This window comes from Equus quagga, chromosome 12 (genome assembly GCF_021613505.1).
Source record: "Equus quagga isolate Etosha38 chromosome 12, UCLA_HA_Equagga_1.0, whole genome shotgun sequence".
Lineage (NCBI taxonomy): Eukaryota > Metazoa > Chordata > Mammalia > Perissodactyla > Equidae > Equus > Equus quagga.
This window is the reverse complement of record NC_060278.1, coordinates 86,049,549-86,071,534: the sequence shown is the minus strand read 5'-3', so window position 1 is coordinate 86,071,534 and position 21,986 is coordinate 86,049,549. Positions and strand designations below refer to the sequence as shown.

The 21,986-nt window shown below is 46.3% G+C and overlaps 2 protein-coding genes across 2 annotated transcripts in view; both read right to left on the bottom strand.

Moving 5' to 3' along the window:
- The window catches only part of LOC124248200 (BPI fold-containing family A member 1-like), a 7,769-nt gene extending 6,979 nt beyond the window's left edge, over positions 1-790 (bottom strand). Inside the window, exon 1 of the mRNA XM_046678043.1 lies at positions 721-790. Coding sequence (XP_046533999.1) covers positions 721-790 — 70 coding nt within the window. The remainder of the gene's footprint in view (positions 1-720) is intronic.
- Positions 791-897: 107 nt separating this feature from the next.
- LOC124248199 (BPI fold-containing family A member 3-like) lies at positions 898-18,117 on the bottom strand. Its single transcript, XM_046678042.1, has 7 exons — positions 17,994-18,117; positions 7,964-8,114; positions 6,047-6,154; positions 5,248-5,397; positions 3,964-4,048; positions 3,472-3,535; positions 898-1,115 (listed from the first exon to the last, which is right to left on the bottom strand). The coding sequence occupies exons 1-7, from the start codon at positions 18,115-18,117 to the stop codon at positions 898-900; spliced, it is 900 nt and encodes a 299-aa protein (XP_046533998.1).
- Positions 18,118-21,986: the final 3,869 nt, after the last annotated feature.

The window sequence follows — 21,986 nt, the reverse complement described above, 5'->3', positions numbered from 1 at the left end:
AAGGACACGCCGCTCACATTTGGAGACAGTGTTTTCCGTGTTGGTGATGTCAATGCCTTCCCTATGTGTTCCTCAGAAACTGCAGGGGGTGTTCCTTTCTTCCTGCATATCAGATTGTGACTGTGGTGAGAGCCTTTACTGGTATCGTTTTTTGAATCAAGAGATCCATTTATAAAGGGAGGAGTTAATTTTATTTTTCAAGCGGCTCTGACCTGCGCAAGGTCTGTTCTCTAGAACGTGGGAGTGGGCTGCTGGTTCTGTTTCCTGGGAGGAGGGTCAGGAGGGGGCTGAGTTGGAGGGTGGCCTTCTGATAGCTTTAGAAACCCCAGTGGTTTTTTTGAGGGGCAGAGGGCAAAAAGGGTTCACTGAGAGCTACGTGCTCCAATTTTGATGAGAAAATAATAAATTTTCTTAAGCAGAGTTTGCTTAAGTCAAGTTCCACTTACCTTGGAGATTAATCTTCCTCCCTACATTTACAGCTAATAATTATAATAGCTTTCTATGACACACTAGCACTTTATCCCATCTCTAAGAACCCTTTGGGTGCACTGAGGCTCAGGGAGGACAGTGATCTGCCCAAGGTCACCTCAGAGGGAAGAGGTGATGTCAGACTGTCCTTGGGGCTGTCTGGTTTTGGTGTTCTTTACTTCAGGAGCAAGTTTGCATCTGAGAGTCTTCAGTTCAGAAAGTGCCCGCTCATCTTCTCTGGAGCCTCCCCACCTGAGAAATCAGGCAGCTGGGGTTCCAAGTCCAGCTCAGCCAGGGACGTGGGCATGAGGCTTTCCTTCATTGAGCCATGGTTTCCTCATCTATCATCTGTCCTCATCTGTCCTCATCTATCGTCTATGTGGAGCTGACTGCACCCACATCCAGGGGCTGGGAGAGGGTTACGTGGAGCTACATGCAGCACGCAGCCCAATCCCTGGCAGAGTCAGCGCTCTGCAGTGGAAGGGCCTGGAAGTCACAGGCACAGACACGGAGCGCTGGGGCATGAATCTGAGCACTCAGGGCTGAATTTCTGCTTAAATTACACCCCAACCCAGTATCATAATAGAGGTCCACTATGCAACAAGCTTTTTCAGGAGAAGACACGTTGAGGTCATGGCTCCAGGAACCTTAAAATGAAAGCAAAGAGAATGGGAGAAACCCAAGGAGGCCCCTTGAGGAAGGAGACCCCCAATCTGTCCAGGATGGGTCAGGAGGAAGGCAGACAAAAGCAGCCTTCACTGAGGGACCAGGCAAGCTCGCTGGAGGATGGGGCCCACCCTCCCATGTTTGCTCTTTGAATCACGAGCAGGAAAATCCCCACAAACTCAAGGCTGTCAAGGGGAAGCATCTGAGTGAACTTGGGTGTTTAGTGTTCCAAATCCCCAGCGAAGCATTTCTGATTAGGGAGTCAGAATTGAAAGAGCTCTCTCCATATTTTCATCTCTGACCTCTGGACACTTCCTTCTCTGAGCTTGTCAATCCAGCTGAGCACGTATTTCATCGTTTCCCCTCAGCGTGTGGGGAGGTGTCAGAAGGAAGGGAGGGAAGGCTGCAGGGGGCATTCACAGTGGTCAGGAGTGTGGGCTCTAGAGTGTGGCTGCCTGAGTGCAGTCAACTTGGTCTTTCCTGGCTATGTGACCTTGGGCGAGGGACTTTCTCTCTCTGAGCCCAGTGTCCTCATGCTTAAAATAGGATGGCAGGTTTGTACTTCATGGGGTTGCTGTGAGGATTTGCTGAGATGCTGAATGAAGCTCCGAGCACCCAGCTTGGCACATGCCAAGTCTTAACATGTGTGTGCTCCTATTATTAATACCTCTGTGTTATCTCCCCTTGATTTCTCAGTATACTTTCCCTCCCCTTGGGTGGAGGAGGGAATCAATACTTAAGAATTGAAGAGTCATTAATCAAATAATTAACAATGAATCAAATGACTTTTAATAAGCATTTCCCATGGAACTAGCACACAATAAACATTGCAAATTTTTCCACATACTCCTACAAACATCCCGCATGGTAAATATTTTTTATTTGAAAAATTTTTGTTAGGGCCTGGCCCTGTGCTGTGGAGGTTAAGTCCTGTGTGGTCTGCGCCATTTGGTTTTATAAAGTGGTCATACAACTCACCTCCCACCTGCAGTGTGAGGGCCCCTGTTGCTCCACATCCTGTGAGATTTCTGTTCCCATTTTCCAGGTGAGGAAGAGCAAAAGGGAAAGTGCCTTGTCCCAAACCTAGCTAGTGAGTCATAGGACCAGCATTCATCCATCATTTAAGCTCAGGTATTTGCTGAGCTCACACGCTGTGCCAGCCCTGCACTGGGGCTGGGGTCATTGGTCTCCCCAGTGCACATGGTCCACACCCTCATGGAACCTGTCTTTGGGCTGGATTGAATTTGAACTCGGTGCCAACATTTATGCTTTTCCACTCCGTCACCCTTTCTCTACACTCCCTTGGAGCCCAAAAAGTGCTTGGCATGTAGGAGGTGCTCAATAAGTGTAGGTGGACTGAATGAGGGAATGGGAAATCTCCACAGGGCCTTCCCTGCATTGATGAGCAAACCCATAGATGGGTTTCTGGCTCCAAATTACTGGAAAAGAGTATGTTCTCAGATACTTCTGGGCTGATGAGCAAATGCAGGCATATTTAGTCTCAAGATGAACCTTCATCAAGTTTACTTCTGGAACCTAAACCTCAGGGCCCAGACTGGGGGACCCCTGCACCTTCAGAGCTAGAATTTATTATGGGAGAGGACAGAATGTCCACAGGGCCTGTGGTCAACGTTTTCGGGTCAGTGGAAGCCGCAATCTAAGGAAGGCGTAAGGTCCCAAGGTGTGGAATCTCCTTCTAATAATCATCAGTGCATCGCTGGAGGACACTAAGTCTGACATGCAGGGGGTTGGCTGATTCACAGTTGGTTGAGTTCCTGAGCAGCAGCCTGTTCTGTAAGGAAAAGAGGCAGTGTCAGTCACCAGCATGTCTGTCCCTCCAAATCCTAGATCCCCACTGAAGGGGACCCTCATCCACCCATGCTGACCAAGAGCCAGTGCCAGGAGCAATTGTATTAGAACTCTTTCCAAGTGATAGCTAGTGAAGCGCTTCTTGTTGTCTTCCATTCTCGAGACTGTGAGCCCCGTGAGGGCGGGGACCGTATCTGTTTATCTGCAGCTCAAGGGGGGTGGTCTCAGTCTGGGGTGGGGCCAGTGCTCCCTGAAGGATTGAGTGGAAATCTTGGGAGAAGCCACAAGCTCTGGTGAGTGGTAGGTGTGAGTGACTTGGTGGGGCACAGCCGGCTTGGTAGGGATCCCCTCTGCTGTCCCAGCTTTCTCACAGGACAGTAATGGTCATCATCATGTGGTCACCTCTAAGTGATCTCAGAGCACATGCAGCCCCCCCTGAGCAGGCCTCGCTGGGAGCTCCTTGTGGACACCTCCTCCAGCCATTTTCCAGTCCTGAGTCCTCCTCCCTGGATGGACACACACACTCACCCATGAGGCTTTTCAACAGTTTCACATCCAGCTGCCTGAGGACTTCACCGGTCAGAGGACACACCTGGGCCAGCAGCACAGACAGAAGGGTCAGACCAGAGACCAGGAAAAGAACCCTAGAGGCCTGTGGCTAGAAGCTTAGACTCCACTGGATTTCCACAAGGAATCATGGCAAGAGTGTTGCCTTGTATTAATCGCCAACCACATGCCATGCACAGCACTTTCTTGCTTTGTCTCTCTCAATCCCTGTGACATCTCTATCAGCTAGGGACCACACTGGTTCCCATGCTACAGATGGGAAAACTGAGGCTCAGCAAGGCTAAGTCACTTGCCCAAGGACACCCAGCCAGCAGATGGCAAAACTGAAATTTTTAAGAGGTCTTTCAGGTTCTGTTACCCAGGGTTTGAAACTCTTTGCTGGGCTGCCATTAGATATGCCCCGACCCTCACACTCAAGGATGCCCACGGAAAAAATATTTTTCTCAGGCTTACCTGACTTTCTACCTGGTGTGGGATAACTTTTTTCAGATTGTGTCTGAGGTTGCGGAGAAAATGTTTCATCTTTGGTGGGCAATCTCTAGAAAGAGAGGCAGACGTACAGAATGGACAGATAAACATGGGCAGTATGAATGCCAGGTGCTAAGTGTTGAGTACACCTCACACAGTCGTTGCATCCTCAGCCAGCCCTGTCCAGGAGGCATCACCATCAGCAAAAAAGGGCGATTCAGAGGGATGATGCCACTTGTCTGAGGTCACATGGCCTGTAAGTGTTGAATAGACTAGAACAAGGTGAGCAGAGCTCCAGGGTCCACAGTCTGCCCCCTGCACTGTCCTGTCCATGAGCAACTGGCATGATCTAGGCATTCAGTGAAAGTCAGATGAATAAATGAATGGACATCCACCTAAGACTTCGTTGCTTCCAGCATCCTGGAATTCCAGAGAGAAACCTGATGCAAATCTTGCCCTCGAGGGACTCAGTGTGCTGAGGTTGGCAGACTTGGTCAGCCACGGTGTGGATCTTCATTTACCTGTTTTTTCTGTCTTGTTCACCACTGTATCTCTGGCATCAAGCACGCTGTGCCTGGCACACAGTAGGCTCTCAGTAAATATTTGTTGAATGACTGAGGGATGAGGAGGAGCTTTAGAGAAGAAGGGAAGGGTATTCCAGGCAAAGGATCAGCACGTGCAAAGGCAAGGTTGTGTGCAAATGCATGGCGTGTTGAAGGAGGGATGGGTCCTTCCAAGAGACTATAGGGCAGAGAGCTGCAGAGTAGGGCAGGGGAGAGCACGGTAGGGCCTTGAGTGACATCCATCAGTTTGCTGTTCATCCAGAGGGCTCTGGAGAACCACTGGAGGGTTTGGAGCAGAGGCCACAGACATGACCAGTTTTCTGTGCTAGAAAGTTACTGCTGCTGCAGGAGAGAATGCACTGAAGGAGGCGAGGTCTGAGTCGGGGGAAGGAGGGGGAGGCTCTCACAACTGTCCAGGTCGTGGACTATGAGCTGGGGGCAGTGGCTGTGGGGATGGAGAGAAAGGGAGCAAGTGGGGGCGGCCAGGAGGTCATTGATGGGAGCGGGTGAAGAGGGGCTGTGGGGAGTGAAGAGGGAGAGTCTGGCTTCTGGGAGGTGGCAGGGCCGACACTGAGGTGGGGACGTGGGAGGAGGAGCAGATCCTGGGGAAAGGGTGAGATCCGTTTGGAGCTCATCCGGGAGGTGGTGGAGCTGTGTGGCCGCAGCTAGGAATGGTCACCCTGGGGAGGGGCAGCTGGGACCTTACTGAGTCAGGACTGTCGTGTGGACGCTGCCGGGCTCCACGCCGCAATCGCCTATCACCAGATCCCTCCGGCCAAACTCGTCTTTCTCCAGCCAGAACTCCACAACGAGGTTCGTGTGCACATGCGCCTTTATGATCTTGTTATTGAAGGGCCTGGGGACAAGAGAGAGGAGGAGGAAAGGAAAGGGCAGGAGACGGAGGAAGAGCAGGGGTGGAAGCAGCTGAGGAGAAGAGTGGCTCTTTAGACAAACGGACAAACCGGCCCCCTGGGCTCCTCCCGGCCTGCATGTTGAATCCTGCAGTCGGTGATTATGAGAAAACTGCTATGAGCCATAGTGGCTTCTGAAAGTCCTTTAAATAGACCAGATTAGGGGCCTTTGGAAATTCAGAAGCTGAGAGTTAATCTTATTTTTAAAATCCTCACTGCTTAGCTGCAGCCCTTTCCTTGGGAGCAATGGATCTTATAGGATGGTTTGAACAGGAGGAGGAAAGGATGATAAGATAATTAGAATTTCCCTTTTTTTAAGTCCATTAGTGATCTCACGTAGGTTTAAATGAACAAATGACCTGCCCCCACTGACCACTGATGGCCATCCACATGTCAGCTGAAGAAACCAAGGAACAGAGACATGCAGTGACTTGTCCAAGATCACACAGCCAGTGAGTTAAGAATCCAAGATTTGAAACCAGGTTGGTGTCAGATAGATCTGGGTCCCCAGGTTGCCAAATTCCCCTCCCCCGCAGTGCCAGGTTCCCATCAGGAGGAGCAGCACCCCTCAGACCCCACTTCTGTGTGACTCACAGTCTCATGTCAGTGTCGAATTCAAGGGAGAAGTTTGCAGAGAACCACTCCTTCTGGAAAGACATCCAGATCTCGCCACAGTCCAGCTGAATGTTGGTGATGTTGGTGCTGCACAAGGAGAGAGCAGAGGCCCCGCAAGAGGGAGGGACCACAGACGTGAAGGTCTTGGACTGAGAAACAAGCCTGGCCCGTCTGTAGAAAGGGCCTGGCAGGGGGATTTGGAGTCAGATCCTTTTACAGATGCTCTGAGGGCAGGAGCCCCGGGCTGCACGCTGTCCCAGGGTCTCCTGATAGATACAGCTGATCTGTGCAACCCACAGCCAACTGCAGACCCAGACCCTGGGCTTGTTCTCAGACCAAGCCTCCCCTCTCACAAGACGGCCCCACCATCAACCAGGTGCCCAGAGCCACACCCCAGGAGCTGTCTGTGACTTCTCTCCAGCCCTCACTTCCACATGCAACCTGCCAGAGAATCAAGTTGTCTCTGCCTGCAAAATATATCCTGAACTTGGCCTCTTCCCACCACCTCTGTCACTTTCACCTGGTCCAGGTCACCATCACTTCTTGCCTGGAGATGCTCTAGTTTCTGGCTCCTTGTCATGAACTTGGTCTCTCTGCAAACTTTTCTCCATGTGGCAGCCACAGGGGCCCTAACACTCCGTCACTCAACATTCTCCACTGGTTTCTCACTGCCCTTGGAATAAAACCCAAACGCCACACCATAGCTCTTAAGACTTGCAGGTCTGGCCCATCTGCCTCTGCGACCCCATCTCCTACCATCCTCCCCCTTCTCACCCAGCCACATAGGACTTTTTCTCTTCCTCAAACACACCAGTCTCTTCCCTGCCTCAGGGCCTTTGCATTCCCCACTCCCCATTTCCTTCAAGTCTCTCACTTCCTTCCCTTCATTCAAGTTTCTACTTAAGGGTTACTTCTTTAGAAAGGCCTCCTGATCAGCCCCTCACTCTCTCACCCCTTACCTTGCTAACTTTCTCTTGGATACATCCCTCCATCTGAAATTAGTTGTTTACTTCCAGGGCCTATCTCGCTAATGAGGATGCGAGATCCAAAAACGCAGTGACCCTGTGTCTGGTCTATAGCTATATTCCTCACACCCAGCCCAGGTCCTGGTATGCAGGAGGCACTCAACAAATAATTATGACAACTGTTAAAGGAATGAATGAAGAGAGGTGATTGCAACTGCACACGTCAAGGAGAACCCTGTTGGTGAGCACTGGTGCTCATGAAATGGAGAGAGTGAGGGATTTGAATTAGAGAGATGGGAGCTCGAGGCTGCAGGTGCAATTGAGCAGCTTGGAGAGTGGGAAGCTGAGGGACAGGGGAGGTGAGCAGGACAGGCCCAGTTCTGCATAGTTAATGGAGTAACCAGTGGCCTTGTGCAGCAGAGAAAGCTCCCAACCCCTCCTGTGGGCGGGGACAGTTCTCATGCCCATTTCACTGATGAGGATCAGAGGCCCAAGCTCAGGTTGCTCAAATGCCTTGCCCAGAGTCCCACAGCTGTCAAGCAAGAGAGTGGGGTTCAAATGTCTGACTCTAGTCCTGAGGTCCTTTGGCACCCCAGATGTTTATCCAGGCTATGTTCTCTGTGTACCGTTGTTATAGATGAGGCCAGAGTGGTCCAGCAACTTCTCTAAGGCTGGTGGCAGAGCCAGGATTTAAATGCAGAAACTTTTATTTCCAAGCCTTCACTTTTAATTACCCTGATAAGCTGCCTCCCCAAATGACCCCTTGTATTGGGGTACTTACTCGTCTTGTATTGGGCCTTACATCTCCTCCTTCTAATCTTCCTTTTCCTTCCCTCTTCACAGGCCTTGTACCTCCATCCCCTCAGCTCTGAGTTCTGACCCAGAGCTTTACAAAGAGTTCCTGGGCCAGGGCTGGGGTTCAGGGTCTCACCTGCCTTCTTGACGCTGCTGAAGCTTCATGCTGCTAATTAGCCAGCCCACCATCCCTGGGGCCATCTGGCCTGAGACATTCAGACTGTCTAGGAGACAGATATTCCGGATTCGGCCTTCTGCGTTGTGCTTCATGAGGCCCTGGGAAATAACTGGCAATGGACAAAGGACATGGCACAATGTCATGGAAAACATGGGGAGTTTGGAGTCAGGAGACCTAGGTTGCAGGCTGGTGCACCCATTTCTTGCTGAGTGATTGGTGCCTGTCATTCCCCCACCCCCAACCCTGAGACCCACATTCTTGATTTGCGAAATTTACTTTGCAGAGTTGATGTGATGCACCTGCAGAGGGTCTGGCAGGCCACGCTCCTCAAAGGAGAGGTTATGGTTGAAAGTTCCCCCAGTGCCATATTGCTGAATCTGGGACACAGAGCCTGGCATACAGGATGTAGATCACAATAAATGTTGAAGAGAAACATAGGTGGGCAAACACTCAGCTGCAGTCCTGAGACAGCTGATAAGAGCCTTGCAGACTGGAGGCCTACACCAACTGTAAGCCCCTGAGCCTAGAAATCAGCCATCCTGGGGGCCTGATCACTTAACAGGAAAATTGCCACGGGAATATGCTATTAGCTGTTGCAACTGACTGTTCTGGGGCTCCCCGTCTCTGATAAAGTGACTGAAGGGACCATAGCAGCCACATGCAGCTGAACACTACAACCAGCTGGCCAGGGGGACAGCCTAGCCTCCTTGGGCACCAGCAGCAAGAGCCACCCTGCCACAACAGAAGGACACAGTAGCCCATAGAGAGGATACTCCTGGAACATTTGGAACTGGTGACGAGTGGGAAGCACAGGGCTGGGCCTCATAAGGCATTGATTACATAAGGCCATCTCTCCAAGGCCCAGAGATGTAGCTGACCTAGCTAATGCACATATATAAGCAAAGAGAATGAGGCAAAATGAGGAGGCAAAGGAATATGTTCCAAGTAAGGGAATAGGACAAAACCCCAGGAAAAGAACTAAACAAAACAGAGATAAACAATCTACCTGAGAAAGAGTTCAAACAAACAGTCATGAGGATGCTCACTCATTGTGGGAGAAGAATGGATGAACTCAGTGAGAACTTCAACAAAGAACTGGAAAAGATAAAAAAGAAACCTATAATAAGTACACAAAAAATTAAGAGAAAGAAACCCAAACATAATACTAAAGAAAGCCATCAAACCACAAGGGAAGAGAGCAAGAGAAGAAGAAGGAAACAGAGAAGAACTAATAAAAGACCCAGAAAAAGAGTAACAAGATGGCAATAAGTACATATTTATCAATAGCGACTTGAAATGTCAATGAACTAAATCCTCCAATCGAAAGGCATAGGGTGATCGATTGGATAAAGAAATGAGACCCATATATATGCTGCATACAAAAGACACACTTCAGACCTAAAGACACTCACAAACTGAAAGTGAAGGGATGGAAAAAGATACTCCATGCAAATGGCAATGAGAAGAAAGCTGAGGTAGCAATACTTATATCAGACAAAATAGACTTTAAAACAAAAACTCTAACATGAGACAAGGAAGACTACTACATAATGATAAAGGGAACAATCCAACAAGAGGATACAACACTTGTAAATATCTATGAACCCAACATAGGAGCACCTAAATATAAAAAGGAATTATTAAAAGACCTAAAAGGAGAATTAGTAATACAATAATAGTAGGGGACTTTAACAGTCGACTTACACCAACGGATAGATCATTGAAACAGAAGATCAATAAGGAAATATTAGCCTTAAATGACACATTAGTCCAGATGGACTTAATAGATTAATACAGAACATCCCATCCAAAAAGTGCAGAATACACATTCTTTTCAAATGCATATGGAACATTCTTCAGGATACATCACATATTAGGCACAAAACAAGTCTCAGTAAATTAGGAAGATTGAAACAATACCAAGCACCTTTCTGAGCACAATGGCATGAAACGAGAAATCAGCCACAGGAAGAAAATCAGAAAAGCCACAAATATGTGGAGATTAAACAAAATGCTACTGAACAACAATTGGGTCAATGGAGAAATCAAAGGAGAAATAAAAAAATACCTGGAGACAATTGAAAAGGAAAATAAAACATGCCAAAATTTATGGGATACAGCAAAAACGGTTCTTAGAGGGAAGTTTATAGCAATACAAGCCTACCTCAACAAACAAGAAAAATCTCAATTAAACAATCCAATAATGCACCTAAAGGAACTGGAGAAAGAGGAACAAATAAAGCCTAAAATCAGTAAAAGGAAGGAAATAATAAAAATCAGAGAGGAAATAAATGAAATAGAGACTAAGAATACAATAGAAAAAGTCAATGAAACCAAAAGCTGGTTCTTTGAAAAGATAAACAAAATTGACAAATCTTTAGCTAGACTCACCAAGGAAAAAAGAGTGAAGGCTCAAATAAATAAAATCAGAAATGAAAGAGGAGAAATGAGAGAAGACAGCTCAGAAATACAAAAGAATATAAGAGAATACTATGAAAAACTATATGCCAACAAATTGGATAATCTAGAAGAAATGGATAAATTCTTAGAATCATACAACCTTCCAAAACTGAATCAAGAGGAAATAGAGAATTTGAATAGACAAATCACCAGTAAGGAGATTGCAACAGTAATCAAAAACCTCCCAGAAAATAAGAGTCCAGGACCAGATGGCTTCCCTCGTGAATTCTACCCAACATCCAAAGAATACTTAATACCTATCCTTCTCAAACTCTTCCAAGACGTTGAAGAGGAGGGGAGGCTTCCTAACTCATTCTATGCAGCCAACATTACCCTGAAACCTAAACTAGACAAGGAGAACATGAAACAAGAAAATTCCAGGCCAATATCACTGATGTACATTGGTGCAAAAATCCCCAACAAAACACTGGCAAATCGAGTACAACAATACATTAAAACAACCATACACCATGATCAAGTGGGATTTACTCCAGGGATGCAGGGATGGTTCAACATCCACAAACCAATCAACGTGATACACCAATTAACAAAATAAAGAATAAAAATCACATGATCATCTCAATAGATGCAGAGAAAGCATTTGACAAGATACAGCATTCATTTATGATAAAAACTCTGACTAAAATGGATGTAGAAGGAAAGTACCTCAACATAATAAAGGCCATATATGGCAAACCCACAGCTAACATCAATCTCAATGGAGAAAAACTGAAATCTATCCCTCTAAGAACAGGAGCCAGACAAGGATGCCCACTTTCACCACTCTTATTTAACATAGTATTGGAAGTCCTAGCTGGAGCAATCAGGCAAGAAAAAGAAGTAAAAGGGATCCAAATTGGAAAGGAAGAAGTGAAACTTTCACTATTTGCAGACGGCATGATTTTATATATAGAAAAGCCTAAGGAATCCACTAAAAATTTTAGAAATAATAAATGAACATGGTAAAATTGCAGGATACAAACTCAACATACAAAAACCAGTTGTGTTTCTATACACTAACGTTGAAGTATCAGAAAGAGAAATTAAGAGTACAATTACGTTTACAATTGCAACAAAAAGAATAAAACACCTAGGAATAAACTTAACCAAAGAGGTGAAAGATCTGTACATTGAAAACTATAAAACGTTGTGGAAAGAAATTTAAGAAGACACAAAGAATGGAAAGATATTCCATGCTCTTGGATTGGAAGAATTAACATAGTTAAAATGTCCATACTTCCTAAAGCAATCTACAGATTCAATGCAATCCCTATTAAACTTCCAACAACAGTTTTCACAGGAATAGAACAAAGATTCTTAAAACTTACATGGAAGAACAAAAGACCCCAAATAACCAAAGGAATTCTGAGTAAAAAGAACAAAGTGGGAGGTATCACACACCCTGATTTCAAAATATACTACAAAGCTATAGTAACCCAAACAGTGTGGTACTGGCACAAAAACAGACACATGGATCAATGGAACAGAATGGAGAGCCCAGAAATAAACGCACACATCTATGGACAGCAAATTTTCAACAAGGGAGCCAAGAACATACAATGGAGAAAGGAAAGTCTCTTCAATAAATAGTGGTGGGAAAACTGGACAGCCAAATGCAAAAGAATGAAAGTACACCATTATCTTACACCATACACAAGAAGTAACTCAAAATGGATTAAAGACTTGAATGTAGGACCCAAAACCATGAAACTTCTAGAAGAAAACATAGGCAATACACTCTTCATTGTCAGTCTTAGCAGCATATTTTCAAGTATCATGTCTGACCGAGGGAGGGAGACAATAGGAAAAACAAACAAATGGATCTACATCAAACCAAAAACCTTCTACATGGTAAAAGAAACCATCAGCAAAACAAAAAGACAACCTAACAATTGGGAGAAGATATTTGCAAACCATATATCTGATAAGGGGTTAATATCCAAAATATGCAAAGAACCTACACATCATGACAGCAAAAAAACCAAGAACCCAATTAAAAAATGAGCAAAAGATCTGAACAGACATTTCTCCAAAGAAGATATACAGATGGCCAACAGGCGCATCAGAAGATGTTCGACATCCTTAACTAACAGGGAAATGCAAATCCAAACTACAATGAGATATCACCTCACTCTTGTCAGAATGGCTATAATTAATAAGGCAGGAAATAGTGCTGGAGAGGACGTGGAGAGAGGGTAACTCTCATACACTGCTGGTGTGAGCGCTAACTGCTGCAGCCACTATGGAAAACAGTATGGAGATTTCTCAAAAAATTAAGAATAGAACTACCATACGATTCAGCTATTCCACTGCTGGATATTTATCCAAAGAACATGAAAATACGGATGCGTCAAGACACATGCATCCCTTTGTTCACTGCGGCATTATTCACAACAGCCAAGACTTGGAGGTGACCTAGGTGCCCATCAAGGGACGAATGAGTAAAGAAGATGTGGTATGTCTACACAATGGAATACTACTCAGCCATAAGAAATGATGAAATCTGGCCACTTGTGACAACACGGATGGACCTTGAGGGTATAATGCTAAGTGAAATAAGTCAGAAGGAGAAAGCCAAATACCGTATGATCTCACTCATAAGTAGAAGACAAAAACAACAACAATCACATAGATACAGAGACTAGATTGGTGGTTACCAGAGGGGAGGTGGGGAGGGAGGAGGGTGAAAGGGGTGACTAGGCACCTGTGTGTGCTGATGGATGGTAACTAGTCCTTTGCTGGTGAACATGATGTAATCTACACAGGAATTGAAATACATAATGATGTACACCTGAAATTTATATAATGTTATAAACCAGTTACCACAATAAAAACAAAGAAACAAACAAACAAATAAATAAAAAGTAGGTGGGCAAATAAGGAGAGAAGAAATGCAAATCCTCCCACCCCAGGCCTGGAATAAACTGCAGGACTGAGTAGAGCTACCAGCAGAAAAGAACGAATCCCAAAAGGAAGAGAATTTTAAAAGCTATGGACATACTTAGGTCCTGCATGTCTTGGCTCTAGACTCTCCTGCCCAGGATGCGGGCCCAGCTCTGACGGACCTTGGAGCTCACCACTGGACACATTGATTTCACTGACTTGACCCTCCCTATGATCAGGTCCCACACTGAGACCTATGGGTTACTGCAGAAAGCACTGTTATAGGTCAACCCCCGCATCCCCAGGGCCAGCTCCCGGACCCCCTCTCAGCACCTTATGTTTACAAGAAAGTATGTCTGGAGTCACAGATCTGGGTTCAAATCCAAGTTCTGTCAGCAACCAGAGCGATGATTTCCTCATCTGTATAATAGGGGCAGTGAGAATACCAATTTCATAGGATTCTTGTGAGGAACATTGAGACCATTCATGCAAAGAATATTTATTGGGCATCTACTGGGTGTCAGGCCCTGTGCTGGGCACTAAAGACACAAATCAGTTTTCTGTTTAGTAGGAGAGACATTCATTAACCTAACACTTTCAAGGGTAGAGTGGAACTGTTGGTACGCCTAGAACTCTTAGTAGTCCTTGGTTAATGATGATACTAGCTCAGGGGAATTTGTGAGCACCCTTCACTAGTAGTTGCCAATGCAGTATCCTTTGATATATCCATCTATCCTTTACCTACTCATCTATCCAATATCCACCCATCAATTCATCCTTCCATCCACCCTCCCATCCATCCATCCTCACATCCATCCTCCATCTATCCACATATCCAATATCCATTCATCCTCCCATCCATTTTCCCATCCATGCACTCTCCAATCCATCCTTCCTATCATTCCATCCATCCTATATTCCCGTCTTAACTCTGTTTTGACTCAGGCACTCTCTCCAATTCCTGGTCCAGATAAGCCTGTTGATTATCTGAGCCATTACTACACGGTGACTCTTTCAGGTTTAAAGTTGGCATGTGACCCAGGTTGGCCTTATTAGCCTAAGCAGAAGATCTTCTGTTTCATGTTTGAGAAAAATGTGTCTTCTCTTTCTCCTACTGGTAAGGAACAGGACAGCCTGTAGCTGCAAAGGCCACTGGCCTCCATTTTCCTACCACACGGGGGACCAGCAGCCTGAGGATGAAACCAGGATGATAGTGGAGCTAAAAAATGGACAAAATCCAGTTCTGGATCGCAGCTTTGAGCTGCTGATTGAACCCAACCTGGATTTTGCCATGCCATTGACTTTCAGTTACATGATATAGCTCTTTTTATTGTTTCAGCCAGGTTGAGTTGGGTTTTCTGTCACTTGCACCTAAGCATCCTAACTGATACATGAGAGGTGGTTGTAGCGATAAATATATTCACAGGTGGAAAAGCACTTTGCATGTACTTTCCTTCATTTAGATCTCAAAAGCAGCCCCATTCTAACTTCACCCATTGTACAGATGGGGATACCGAGGCCCACAACAACACAGGAATGTATTTGATAACCTAATTGAAATGGATACATTGATGACAAACCATAAAATGCCAAGTTATGATGAGGGAAAATGGGAAACATTCATAATCTAAAACCATTAAGAAATAGAAATAGCAACTGAGGATCTCATTCTCAAAAAGCTTTTGATCTAGATGGTTTTATGGAAGGGTTACAGCAAACTTTTAAGAAGAGGTAATTGTGAGAGAAATTAGAAAAATAAGAAAGTGCCAAATTCATTTTATGAGCCTGGTACAAACTGCCTAGCCTCAAGGACAGTACAAGGAAAGAAAGTCACACATCAAGTTTAGGTATGAAAAATGTGCTAAAATCCTAAATAAATCATTAGCTAAGAAATCTAACAGCTAACAGTATGTTGAAAAATATCATATTACCCTGTAAAATATCATATTTTAGTATGATACATTATAGATATATTATAAAAATAGTACATTATAAATATTTCATTATAGTACATTAGAAAAATATCATATTTATTCCAGAAATGCTAGAATGGGTTCAACATCAGAAAATCTATTAATATGTTTTATCACATTAATGGATTAGAGGAAACAATGGATTAAATCTTGTATGCAGAAAAATATTTGTTAAAGGCCAATACTGATTTATGATTCAGAAAAATTCAGAAAACTAGGAATGTAAGGGGACATTCTTAACATGCTGAAAACCATATTCCAAAAGTCTACAGGAAATATCATACTTAGTGGAGAATTCTAGACACATTCCCACCCCATAGGAGTCTTAGCTATACCGCAAGGTATGAAAAAGTCACAGAAAGTATAAGGTTTAGAAGAGAAGAGAGAAAACTGTCACCATTTGCAGATGACATAACCCTTTAGCTAGAAAATCCAACAGAATAAATAAGACAAACCATTAGAACTAAGAAGAGGTCAGCAAGGCTTTTGGACAGCAGATTAATTTTCAAAAATCATCAGCTTTCCTCTCATGTGTACCAACTAGAAAATAGAATAGAAAGTCAGGGAATATTTACTGTAGCAACAAAACTATAAGTTCTCTAGGAATCAATTTAACAAAACATGCTTAAGATGTTTATAGGGCTTTAAAATTCTATTAAGGGTCATACGGTAAAATCTGAATAAATTGAGAGCTATACTAAGGTTGTGATTGTGTGACAATATTGCGAAAATGTTCTCTCTAAATTAACAAACAAATTCAATGTAACTCCAATCAAATTTCCAGATGATTTTTTTTTCTTTTTTAAGGAACTCAACACATCCCAAAATTCATTTGGAGGAAGAAAGGTCCATCAGATAAAACCGCATTTTACAAAGATGTAGTATTTAAAATATTATGTTATTGGTGTTGAAACAGTTACAGAGACACAGAGTACAGAGCTCAGAAGGGAATCTGTGTGTTTGGAAACTTGATGATGAAGCAGACGGGCTGAGAAAATGGACTCGTTACATGGAGACGGGGGAAGCTGGCCCTCTAACTCATGCACATAAACATACATAAAGATGGCCTCCAGATGGACTAAAATCCGACATGTGAAAGGTAAACTGTAAAGCTATTAGGAATAACAAAGCAGAATGTGTCTGGGATAGGGACAAGGGCTTAGGACTCATCAAACAGAAACCATAAGATGAAATTTTGATGAGTTTGAAAATATTCTTGTTCAATGAAGGACCTACAAATAAAGTGAATAGATGACATTTTGGGAGAAATGTTAGCAGTGCTTAGACCTGCCAAGAGACTAATGTTAAGAATAAATTAACATCTCCTTAAGTGAAGGAGAATAAAAGAAAAAGAAAGTAAATAGAAAAATGGTCAAAAGATAAGAATAGAGAATTCAAAGAAATCAAAATGGCTAACAAAATTTCAAGAAGATGCTCAAACTAATTAGGTCAAGTCAAGTTAAAACAATTAGATATCACTCAACTATACATCAGACTGGCAACAATTTGAGAGATGGAGTTATGGACTGAATTGTGCCCCTCCACCCTTTACATATTGAGCCCAGGCCTCCAGTGTGACTATACTGAGCCAGGGCCTTCAAGGAGGTGATCAGGGTTAAATGAGGTCATAACGGTGGGGCCTAATCTGATAGGACTGGTGTTCTTCTAAGAAGAGGAAGAGACACCAAGATGCACTCTCTCTCTCTGTGCACACACATAGGTGAGGACACAGCAAGAAGGTAGCCATCTGCAGCCAAGAAGAGAGTCTTCCTCAGAAACCAATGCTGTGGGCACCTCCATCTTGGACTTCCAGCTAGAACTGTGGGAAAATAAATGTCTCTTGTTTTAGCCACTTGGTCTGTGGTATCTTGTTATGGCAGCCTAAGTAGACTGGTTAAGATGGATACTCCCCAGAGTTGGGAAAGACGGAGAGACAGTTATGCTTGTTTATTACTGGAGCCAGTGTAGACAGGCACAGCCATTCTAGAGAGCAATCTGGCAGTCTTTAGTTAAATTGAGTTAGCACCTGCCCAAGCGCCCAGCCATCCCCTTTCTGGGTATATTGCAGAGAAATTCTCCCCCAGATCCTAACAGGGACCCATGCAGGGATGTTCATCTCAGTGTAGTTTGTAATAGTGGGGAACGAGAGACAACTCAAGAGTCCATCCCAAGGGGAACGGCCAAGTGGTGGTGAAATGGAGGAATCTTATGGACTTCTCTGCACCAGTCTGAAGCCAGAGACGTCAACAGCAGAGTGTCCAGTGAAAATAATAAAAAACAATGATATCTATATGGCAGTACCATTTAAGTAAATCAAAACACTGCATGTATCATTTTCATAAGGATGTGGACATACTTAAACACATATATTAAACACGGTGCGGTGCCTGCCGGGGAGTGGTGAATGGGAGTGAGGATGAGAGGGAAAGTTGAAAATACATAAAATAAAACAAACAGGGACTTTGTGGTGATTCGTGACGATGATGACGTGCTATGAATTGGCATATGATCAGCTCAACCTCAATTTTCTGTACTTGAGGTGAGGTCTAAGGAAAAAAAGAAGAAAGGAGGGGACGTGACTGACCCGAGGTCACCCAGCAAGTCAGTGGTGGGCCCAGACGATGCTTCCCCTCCCACCCCGTGACAATGGGCAGAGTGCAGGCTCAGCTTACATCTCGCCAGGGCAGACTTGCTGTCCATGTGGGCCTTGTCCAGGCCAGGCCAGGGCTGCTCGTGCAGGGCCGAGGGCAAGGCCAGCAAGCTGAGGAGGACCAGGAGCCTCCAGAGTGGATGCATCTTCGATTCTGGGACCTGCAGGTGTCAAGAAGGGTCAGATGGTACCCAGGCTGATGGCTGTGTGGGTGGCCACCCGGAGGGATGGACTCATGGTTTTCCGTGGGAAGATGACACCAGAGTCAACCCCAGCATGCTGTGGGGAGGTGTTGTGACGGGCTCTGGCAGCTGTCCCTGGGGCTTGCTCACATGGTGAGGGCAGCAGGTGGAACCCTGTGGGGAGGCCAGAGCTGCAGAGGGAGGCCTTGTTGCTTGGAGACGCCCAGCAGAGCCCACTGTTGGGTCATCTAGCAGGAGTCCTCTCCCAGACCCTGCACAGGCTGGATGTTGGTGACTCTCAGTGAATAAATAAAGGAATGAATGAACGGGTGAGGATGGCTAATCCCAGGCTCTCCAATGGGACTAGGACTTTCTTAAGGGCAAGATTATCCTCAATGCCTGCCATGATGCTTGCTTGCCAGAAATTAAGTGCTAGTGAATGTTTGTTGAGTGACTAAATGACCGAATACATGAATGAGTAAGGATGGCTGATCTGTGAATCCCCTACCAAATTATCAGTTTCTTATGGGCAAGGTGTGAGTCTAATTAATCCTCATGTGCCCCGTACCTCCCTTGTTTACCATCCAGTAGATACTACTGAATGTTTGTTAAATGATGCAAATGAACGAATGAATGAAGGAATGATTGGGTGGATTGATTCATGGTTTGTCGATAAGACTTACAGGAGGGGCACAGAGAGCCTTGAAGCCAAAGCATTAGGTTTACCTCATTGCTCTGGGGTTGGGTGTAGGAGAGAATTCAGTGCAAATCTCCCTGTCCTCCCCATGTCAAGAAATGGCACCACAGCCCATCCAGTTGCTCTGGCCCCAGCCCTGGAGTCCCCCTGACTCCTCTTTCCTCATCTCCCACAACCATCTGTCAGGAAATCCTATCAACACTTCTGGACTCTGACCACGCCTAACGAATCCTCCTCAGCCACCATCTTGGCCTGAATTACTGCAGGGGTGTCCTACCTGGTTCTTCCCTGGGGCTTGGTCCTACCCGGCTTCTTCCCTTGCCCACCTACAACCTCTTTTGCACACAGCAGCCTGAGAAATTGTTTTAAGACCTATTCAGACCATACACTCCTCTGCTTAAAACCCTCCGAAGTTTTCTGTCACACCCAGGTAGGGTCCTGCCCGAATTCCACAGAAGCCCTGGGATGGTCAGGGCACTTCACTCCGGTTTCCTAAGAGATTCTACTGAAAGCATCAGTTCAGGGTGACTCTCTTGGGGTTCATGTCCCCTTGGGGCTGCTTGTAGAATATTGGTTACTTTGAAATGTACTTTTCTAGTCTCCCTGGACTTGTGTAACCAGTTGGGATTCTGTTACTTTTTGTCAAGAAAATTGGAGAAGAGTGGGCACTGTTGGGAGGAGCAAACCTACTGTCCTTGGCTCTTTATTGGTCTGAACATGGGGGTGTGGGGAGTTGTCAGTCCTGCCCCACTATGGGTTGTGGTTCTCAAGGCCTAGTCTAAAGAAATGACAACATGGAGGGTGTTGACATTCTGAGCCTGGTGCATGACAAGGGGGCAGGCTGGCACTGCTCAGGGGTGGGCCTGGGATTTGGAGCCAGCTTGAAACATCATCGCGCGGTGGTTAAGAGAGTGGGTTTCCGAGTCACACAGACCAGGGTGAAGCCTGGCTCTCCCTCTTGGCAGACTCAGTTTCCAGTTCTGTAAAAGGAGGGTGATCATAGGCCTAGCCCTCTGGACAATATCACAGCCTCTCTGTCCCAAGGCCCAGTCCACACTTCCTCTTCCAGACAGCCTTCCCTGACTGCACCCAACCCCTTGGCCTCTTTCCCATCTGTGCTCCTGCAGCATTGACTGCCAAGGTCCGATTCCCGCCTGTCTTGAGAAACTCTACCTCATGCCAGGAAACTCGAGGTGGCACTGGGGTGAGAATCTGGGCTCATCTCCTTGCCAACTGTGTGGTCCTGGGAAAGCTCCTTCCCTTCCCTGAGCCTCCGTTTCCTCCTTTGCAGGGAGGGGTGTGTCTCCCGGGGTTGCAGTGAGGATTAGAGGGGATGTTGCTATGGTTGCTGTCATCCTCATCCTCATCCTCACTTCTCTGAGCCTCAGCTTTCTCACCTGTAAACCAGGGAGGCTGGCAGAGTGAATGCCACCAAGTACAAAGGACCCAGACAGGGTGCCTGGGACAGCATGTCAAGGAGCCACCTCTCTCGAGCATGTTTGCATATGAGAGCACGGCTGTTTTGGTAACTCCAGCAGGCAGGAATCACACTGGGGGCTGAATGGCAGCCGAGGCCGTGATGGTCCAGAGCCTGGAGGGAACTCGCAGACATTGGATCAGATGATGGGCTTTGCTCTCGTTCATTCAACAAACAAATAAAGCCGCTGAAGTCATGGAGTGCTGACTAAGTGCCAAGCACCATGGGCCCTTTGGATCCAAGGGAGAGCAGCCAGGCAGGTTCCCCATCCTCAGGGAGCTCACACACCCGTGGGAGACTGACGGTCTTCAACTATCCCTGCCGTGGGCATAGGATTGTGCAGGGTGGCCCTGCCCATGAAGGGGAGGTGGGGGTGCCAGGCAAGGGCACAGAGAAGGGAGCCCTGGCCAATGGGGAGAGGTCATCAGAGAAAAGATTTCCCTGGGGAGGTGGAGTTAGAGCTGACATTTAAGGGAAAAGCTACAAGGGAGCTGGACATCCATCCTCGCACTCCTCCTGCTGGTGCTTCCACAGAGGGTGCTGGAGGAATGGGGGACGCTCCTCCATAAGCAGCCACCTACATGGATGGCGGGGCTGACATTTATTTGGGGCCCTAATTCACAGTCTGCTCTGTGCCTGATCTCCTTCAGTCCTCGTGCCACGCACGAGGGGATGGGAACCCAGATGAACCCAGTGGCCGGCCTGTGGAGTCCCAGCTGGGATGAGGCCAAGCTGCCCTCCCAGCCAGCTCTCCTGAGTGGAGAGACGTGGCTTCCTTTGGAAGATGGAGCAGCCGCACGCCCCAAACCTCATCCCTTCGCAACCTCCTTTACTAGTTCAGATAACTTTCCTTAGAACAAGCTTCTTTACCTTTTGGGGGGCCTTTTGAGAATGTGATGAAAACTGTGGCATGCCTGTTTAGAAAAAAAAAGTACCTAGCTAAGAAATGTTGCTCACAGTAGCAGGATTCACATGGTCCTCCCGTGGTGTGCTCTCCTGGGTAATTGCTTTCAAGCAGTTTGACTTGCATAAAAATATATTTATCCGTGCAATCATTATTTACTGTGGGCCTACTATGTGTCAGGCACTGCACTTGGCTCCAGGCAATAAGAGACCTCTGCTTCTCCAGCAGCTTATCATCTGTTGAGAGAATCAGAACAAGATGAAATAAACAATACATGAAATAATTACAAATTGAACTAAGGGGGAAAGGCGGGCGAGACTGGGACTAGCAGGGGGCCCACTTTAGACCAGGGGTGGGGAAGGCGTCTCGCGAGAAGGTGGCATGTGAGCTGAGTCCAGGAGGAGGAGACTGAGTCGGCCTTGGGTGTAGCCAGGGGATGGCGTGCCTGGCAGATGGAACCACAAGGGCCAAGGCCCTGAGGTGGGAAAGGGTCAGGTTGGAGAAACAGAGGAGGGCGGGTGTGGCTGGATCTACTGGGTGAGAAGTTGGCGTCCGTGTGCCCGGTAGAGGCCCCCTCACATCCACGGCTGCAGGGAGGGGCCGTCCCGCAAGAAGGAGGCAGGAGGCTCCCCTGGCAGATCCCAGGGCCAGGCAGGCTTCTGCGCACCTGCGCCCTCTGGTGGTTGTAAGGGTGGCCGCTTCCCCGGCTCCTTGGGCTCTAAGGCAGCTCAGGTCCCCAGCTGCAGGCAGAGGTC

Excerpts from the sequence above, each read along its gene's own strand:
- LOC124248199 (XM_046678042.1), bottom strand. The coding sequence starts at position 18,117 with ATGCATCCACTCTGGAGGCTCCTGGTCCTCCTCAGCTTGCTGGCCTTG. Across the intron at positions 5,398-6,046 it reads TTCGACACTGACATGAGACT|GCCCTTCAATAACAAGATCA; the intron begins GTGAGTCACACA and ends TCTTGTCCCCAG. Across the intron at positions 1,116-3,471 it reads ACTGTTGAAAAGCCTCATGG|GTTCCTGGAGCCATGACCTC; the intron begins GTGAGTGTGTGT and ends TTTCATTTTAAG.